The 7,224-nt window shown below is 56.0% G+C and overlaps 1 protein-coding gene across 3 annotated transcripts in view; it reads left to right on the top strand.

Moving 5' to 3' along the window:
- Nucleotides 1–6,414, top strand: part of CNTN2 (contactin 2) — a 25,929-nt gene extending 19,515 nt beyond the window's left edge. For all 3 annotated transcript variants that reach the window (XM_015650675.3, XM_033519883.1, XM_015650676.3), the window contains 10 exons: nucleotides 404–524; nucleotides 859–1,017; nucleotides 1,135–1,284; nucleotides 1,814–1,884; nucleotides 2,101–2,335; nucleotides 3,043–3,158; nucleotides 3,480–3,666; nucleotides 3,867–3,979; nucleotides 4,058–4,226; nucleotides 5,159–6,414. In XM_015650675.3, coding sequence (XP_015506161.1) covers nucleotides 404–524; nucleotides 859–1,017; nucleotides 1,135–1,284; nucleotides 1,814–1,884; nucleotides 2,101–2,335; nucleotides 3,043–3,158; nucleotides 3,480–3,666; nucleotides 3,867–3,979; nucleotides 4,058–4,226; nucleotides 5,159–5,268 — 1,431 coding nt within the window. In that variant the 3' untranslated portion in view covers nucleotides 5,269–6,414. The remainder of the gene's footprint in view (nucleotides 1–403; nucleotides 525–858; nucleotides 1,018–1,134; nucleotides 1,285–1,813; nucleotides 1,885–2,100; nucleotides 2,336–3,042; nucleotides 3,159–3,479; nucleotides 3,667–3,866; nucleotides 3,980–4,057; nucleotides 4,227–5,158) is intronic.
- Nucleotides 6,415–7,224: the final 810 nt, after the last annotated feature.

The following is a 7,224-nucleotide window of genomic DNA, read 5'->3' as shown; positions in this document are numbered from 1 at the left end:
CAATCAGTGATCAATCAGTGATTACTCAATGACCACTCAGATCACTCAACCATCACTCATTGATTACTCATTGATCACCCAATGATCACTCATTGATCACTCATTGATCAATCAGTGATTACTCAATGACCACTCAGATCACTCAACCATCACTCATTGATTACTCATTGATCACCCAATGATCACTCATTGATCACCATCCCAAGCCAAACAGACCCAGCACAGGCTCAGCCTTGGCCATCACTGGATCCATCTCGGATCCATCCAGCTCCATCACCCATGGGGGAATCTTTCCCCATCTCCCTCTTCTCCACCTTCACCCAAACCCAAACCACTCTGACCCCTGGGCTGTGACCGGGCGCCTCCTGATGCTGTCCCGCCGTGTTCTCCCGTTGCCCTGCAGAAGGAGGCCATCGGGGACCTCAGCATCTCCAACGCGCAGCTGCGGCACTCGGGCCGTTACACCTGCACGGCCCAGACCGTGGTGGACAGCGCGTCCGAGTCAGCCACGCTCACCGTCAGAGGTAATTCCCTGTGGGAACATTCCCTGCTCCTGACAGAGCAATGGCACGGCCTGTGCCCTCAGCTGCTCCTTCCTCGTAACCGCCTCGCACCCAGGAATTCTGTCACATGGCCTAGTGGGTTTTATTTTCACCCAAAACTTGGGTTTGATTATCTTGGAGGTCTTTTCCAACCTTTCCAACCAGGCTTAGGAGCTTTTCCAGAGCCTAAAGCTGGCGGGGAGGCTTCCCAGCTTCCAGAAAAGGAAGGCTGGATATGAATTTAGGACTTGCAGAATGCACAGAGGGATAAACCTCCAGATCTTCCACATCAGTGACACATTTCCCATCCCCCCAGGACCTCCAGGCCCGCCCGGGGGGGTGGTGGTGAGGGACATCGGTGACACCAGTGTCCAGCTGAGCTGGAGCCGCGGCTTCGACAACCACAGCCCCATCGCCAGGTACCTCATCGAGGCCCGGACCCTCCTGTCCAGCCAATGGAAGCAGATGCGCACCAGTGAGTGTCCCCACGGTGGCACCGGTGACAAACCGAGGCCACCGGCCACCGGCCAGTCCTGGCTCCGTGCTGCTCCTCGCTCTATTCCTTCCCCTCTGCTCTTACTGGATTTTACAGATCCCGTAAACATCGAGGGCAACGCGGAGACAGCGCAGGTGGTGAACCTCATCCCGTGGATGGATTACGAGTTCCGGGTCTTGGCCAGCAACATCCTGGGAATTGGGGAGCCCAGTCTGCCCTCCAGCAAAATCCGGACCAAGGAAGCAGGTGGGTGTGGAGACAACCGTGGGTCTCTGTCCCCACCGGGGATGGTCCCAAGGGATGAATCATCTCCTGGAGAGTTCCTGGAGCTGAGGCCACCACAGGATTTTCCACCTTTTTGCCTATTTCTGTGTCGAAGATGAGCAGGGTTAGAACTGCGCTTCCCAGCACTACATCCAGCTGGGAATGTTCATTCCATGTCCAGCTGCTTGGACAGAAGGGATGGGAGAACAGCAGAACTGCACCCAATCCACCAAATGCAAACCAGCTTCTTCCTAATAAAACTCCCCTCCACATCCCTGCTTTTGAGTTCCATCCTTGTCCTCTCCGAAACCAAATCCTTGTCCCATGCCCCTAAATAACCTGGTCAGGCACAAGCTGGAATTCCAGCCAGGATTTTCATAGCTGAAAACAGAGCCCAGACTTTTCCCAGGATCCGTCCCATCCAGTGTCACCGGTGTCACGCCGCGTTTGTGCTCCTCCATCGCTCTCACCTTCTTAACCCAGACTCTGTTTTTCTTTGGGGACCTCACAGCACCGACGGTGGCACCGTCCGGGCTTGGCGGCGGCGGAGGGGCTCCCAACGAGCTCATCATCACCTGGACGGTGAGTTGGGAACAGGGAAAGCACCACGGGGGGACCACGTGGCATTTTCTGAGGGGGGAAATCAGCGCTGCCACCCCAGTTTGGACGCGGGGATGAGCCCAGGGATGGTTTGGATGGACCCGGCGCACGTTTCCTTCGGGAAATCAGCACCACCATTCCAATTCGGATGAACCAAAGGCTGGTTTGGATGGACCAAGGCTCCCTTTCTCTTCCCAGCCCACGCTGCGGGACTACCAGAACGGGGATGGCTTTGGGTACATCGTGTCCTTCCGGAGGAAGGGCAGCCAGGCCTGGCTGAGGGCGCGGGTGCCGCACGCGGAGTCGCTGCACTTCGTGTACCGCAACGAGAGCATCGCGCCCTACACCCCCTTCGAGGTGAAGATCAAGGCCTACAACAGGAAAGGGGAGGGCCCTGAGAGCCTCACGGCCATCGTGTACTCGGCAGAGGAAGGTAAAGAGCAGGGGGAGAGCTGGGGATGTCCAGCATGGAGAGGAGAAGGCTCCAGAAAGTGCTCAGAGCCCTTCCCAGGGCCTAAAGAGGCTCCAGGAGAGCTGGAGAGGGGGCAAGGGATGGATGGGATCTTGGGATGGAATTGTTCCCTGTGAGGGTGGCCAGGATGGAATTCCCAGAGAGGCTGTGGCTGCCCCTGGATCCTTGGCAGTGCCCAAGGCCAGGCTGGCCAGGGCTTGGAGCAGCCTGGGACAGTGGGAGGTGTCCCTGCCATGGCAGAGGGTGGCACCAGATGAGCTTTAAGGTCCCACCCAAACCATTCCATGACTGTACAGACTCAGAATTCCCAGCTTTGTCCAACCCACCGCCTTTCCTCAGCCAGACCCCTGCAGATCTGTGTCCATCCAGGAGCTCAGAGGTTCCTCTGGCTCCCAGATTGGCTTTTCCAGCACAACATTCCTCTACTCCTTCGAAGACGCAGAGTGACGATTCCCTGAGCCCAGCCCCGACCGCCCCAGAGCCTCGGGGCAGACACGAATCCCAGAGCTCACAGCTGTGGCCCTGCTCGTCCTCCTAAATCCCTAAATCCCTTCCCCTCGCTCCATAACACAACACCAGCTGTCTGCCAGCGGGATGAAGCCGCGGGAAAACCTTCTGTTCCCGACAGGGCCCAAAGTCAGGAAAAGGATTTTGTTCCTGTCTTTCAGAACCCAAAGGGGCTCCTTACAGGGTCATCGCCAAGTCTGTCCTGTCCTCGGAGATGGATGTGTCCTGGGAGCCCGTGGAGCCGGGAGAAGTGACCGGAGTGCTTTTGGGATATGAGGTAGGAGATTCCAATGGGAACGGGAGACCCTGAGAGCCCAGCAAGGGAAATTCCCCCGGGTTATGTGAGGTGAAAGGAAACAGCTGTGATTCCAGAGGTGGGGATAATTCACACCACATGGTTCTAACAGGGCTCTCTCAGGAGAGATTAAAGGGATCCATCCCGTTTTTCCTGCCTGCCTTTCCCAGGAGGCTGTGGCCTCATTCCTGGGCACACACAAAGCAAAATACACAGACACAAACACCCAAAGGTCCTTCAGCATGGGCTGACTCAGGATTTGCAGATCTCCCTCCTAAACCCATCCTGTACTTTTCCGTGCAGATCCGCTACTGGAAGGACGGGGACAAGGAGGAGGCGGCTGACAGAGTGAGGACGGCGGGGCTGGTGACATCGGCTCATGTCACCGGCCTGAACCCCAACACCAACTACCACGTGTCCGTGCGAGCCTACAACCGGGCAGGGACCGGCCCCCCCAGCCCCTCCACCAACGTCACCACCACGAGACCTCGTGAGTGAGCCCTGACCCCTCCACTTTCCACAGGATCCCCCAAAATCACCCAAATTTTGATCTCAGTGCTCTTGTTTGACGTCCTTTGAATGCCCCGTAGTGGTGACAGCCCTGCCGAGGTTCGGGGGATGGCAGGACCAGCACAGCCTTCTCCTCACTCCCTCATTTACCCAATCCCTGTCTGCTCTTACATCCCTCAGCACCAAAAAGGCCACCTGGGAACATCTCCTGGACTTTTTCCGGCTCCACAGTCAGCATCAAGTGGGACCCCGTGGTGGCCAAGGCAGACGAGTCGGCAGTGACGGGGTACAAGGTACGGCCAGCGCGGCTGGGCTTCTCCTGGCGGAGATCCAAGGAAATCACAGGAACTCAGCGTTCCCTCTTCCCACAGATGCTCTACAGGCAGGATTCCCACTCGGCCCCCACCCTGTACCTGGCCAGCAAGAGCCAGATCGACATCCCCATCCCCGAGGATTTCACCCACGCCTTTGTCCAGATCCGGGTGACCGGACCTGGCGGGGACGGGACGCCGGCAGAAGTTCACATCCTTCGGAACAGCGGTACCTGTGCTCCTCCTGCCATGCCCACCCACTGACCACACCCACCTATTGACCACACCCACCCCACTGACCACACCCAATTGACCACACCCACCCCACTGACCATGCCCATTAACTGACCACACCCACACACTGACCACACCCACCCCACTGACCACACCTACCTCACTGACCCTGCTCACCTCACTGACCCCGCCCACCCCAGTGACCAACCCACCCCACTGACCACACCCACCCAATGACCACACCCACCTACTGACCACGCCTACCAACGCGCTCCTCTGGCCACACCCATCCATGTGATTCCATGATCGCCCTCTCCATGCCCAAATTCCCCTTCCCAAGGTTCTCCCCAGGCTCTGGAGCTCCAAGACCGGAGCTCAGCCACAGGAAGGACTCAGTCTGCCCCTCCCATCCTGGCCACAGCACAATCCCAATAAATTGTGTTTTAAAATCCCTCTCTCCCTTCCAGGGCCATGGGAGAACATCCTCCCGCAGTGTTTTAGGTTGAGACTCTGGAATTGGGCTTTTCTGGAATTGTTTTTTCCTGGAATCAGCCTTTGGTTTCCTCGTGCTGTTCACTCATAGGAATTCCTGACTCTTCCCAAACTCAGTCCAGCCTGACCCAGCTTTAGGATTTGCAGCCTCGAGACCCCACAACACCCAACTTCCCAAGAGTTAAGAACTAAAAACCATTTAAGTTTTCCACTAACAGTGAAATCCCAGCTCCGTGGGGCCGCATCTCCAGCAAATTCCCTAAATTCAGGGCTGAACTCTCAGTGTCCACCCCCAAATTCCTGCTCCCAGCATTCCCAGGAGTTTCATCAGTGCCAAACACACAAAAAAACCCCACAAAACCCCACTTCCCCCAAGCTCCCCGCAGTGTCCGCACCACCCCACAGCCGCCCCTTCCCTGTTCCCGGTTTTTCCAGGGACGAGCATGATGGTGGAGGACTCGGGGACGAGGCCAGCGCCACACGTCGTGGTCATCACCACCAACTCCCTGCTGATGGTGGCCCTGATCAGCTCCCTGGAGCTCTGACCGCGCCCCGGACGCGGCTCCGGACACGATTCCTCCCGATCCCGCGGGAATGAGGCGACGTTCGGCAAATCCCACTTGGGAGCGGGGCGGCACCGCGGGGAGAGGATTGGACCACGTGGTTGGAAGGGAGGAAGAAATTAAAAACAGCTTTTTTTTTGTCTTTTTTGGGTTTGGAGGAAGAGAAGCTTTCATACAAGACATGGGTCTTTAACCGATTAAATGTTTTTTAAGGAAAATGAGGAAAAGGAAGAATTCTCTGGGAATTCTGCAGCCAACTGCCCCACTCCCCCTCACTGTATCCGTAGGTTTTCTGCCTTATTGAAGCCATGTATGAGATAACCAGACTGCTAAATCTGACTTTTTTTTTAACTCTGTACAGTGAATTCCACGTGGGGACGGGGACTGAGGAGTTCAGGGACACCCATCCCACCACAGCCAGCTCAGAGCATCTGTGGGACGGGATTGATCCTTTTTTCCACAAAAACAAGCACCAAATCCTGCAGGAACCAACCCAAGGAGACAAATCCTTGGGAGGATCAAGCTCTGCCCCAGCCTGAAAAGCTTTTTTTACAACTCTGGTGTTCACTTGCCGCACCAGCCTGGTGCTTGTCTCAGCTGTGAGGTGCAAATTCCGTGTTTTCCCATATCCCACCTGCTTTGGGGGTGGATTTGCCACCCTGTTTGCCTCTTTCCTTTCTGTTTGGGGAGAAGAATCCCTAATTCAGGCAGCTCTGCCTAAAAATGGAGGTGTCAATAAATCCGATTTCAGAGGAGCGGAGAGAAGGACTTTTAAAAAATGACAAAATGAAAAGAGGAATGGGAAACTCCAGGAAGCCACCACTGGAACAACAAGGAAGATTTGGACTCGGATTCATCACCCCGCACTGAGAATTCATCCAGCCAAAATTCCAGGCTGGGATTGGGACTGCAAAGGCTGAGATCCAGCCAGGAAGCGGCTCTGGATTCCAGCTCCGATGGCTGCCGGACATCCCAAGGAAGCACTGGGATGCTGAGGAGCCCTCTCCACTCCAGAGGCTGGGAAAAGCAGGAATGCTGAGCTGAGCTCCCACAGGACTGGCTGGGAATTGATGTTGCCTGTTGAAATCTCTGTCTCCCAGTAAAGCAGTTGACCAAAGTTAACGAGAATTGATTGGTGTTGCCACTGGGTCCATCCCAAGGGTGGTTTTAGGGACTTTTCCCCGGCTCTGATTCCTCAATCCCAGAGAAAACAGCGCCAGCCTGGGCAATTCCAATCCCAGAATTTCCTGGCTGAGCCCTGACGAGCAGTTTTCCCTTTAAACGCCAATTCCTCGTTCTTTTTAGCCCAGGTGGTGGCAGGGAAATCCCTCTCCAGACAGGGCAGCTCAGGCTTTGCTAAGCCCTGTTTTGGGCAGTCCCTTCTGCCATTCCGTTGATCCAGGGTTGGGAGAGCCACGGGGAAGGATCTGCACCTGCAAATCCGGCATTCAGACCTCGGGAAACGACAAAAATGTACGTTTAAAGCCCAGCCAGAGCCACCAACGGGAGGAAAAGGCTTGGGATCCTCCTTAAAACCTCTCAGAGCTTCCTAAAATACAGCCCAGGGGTTAAAGGTGTGCAGAGACAGGGAGAGAACTGGAATTCCTTGGATTTGGAGGGAAGGATGGAGAGAGGGAAGGATGGAGAGAGGGAAGGATGGAGAGAGGGAAGGATGGAGAGAGGGAAGAATGGAGAGAGGGAAGGATGGAGAGGGAAGGAGCTCCTCCCAGCTCCAGCCTCTGGTGATCCCAAAGATCCCGGAGCTCCAGGCTCAGCTGGGCTGGGGCAGCTCCTGCTCTATCCCCAGGAGCTGCAAGGACAGCACTGGCCACTCTGAAAGGACAGTACTGGTCACTCTGAAAGGACAGCCCTGGTCACTCTGCAGGGACAGCACTGGTCACTCTGCAGGGACAGCCCTGGTCACTCTGAAAGGACAGC

The sequence above is a fragment of the Parus major genome, chromosome 26, assembly GCF_001522545.3.
Source record: "Parus major isolate Abel chromosome 26, Parus_major1.1, whole genome shotgun sequence".
NCBI lineage: Eukaryota > Metazoa > Chordata > Aves > Passeriformes > Paridae > Parus > Parus major.
This window is presented reverse-complemented; position numbering and strand designations above follow the sequence as displayed.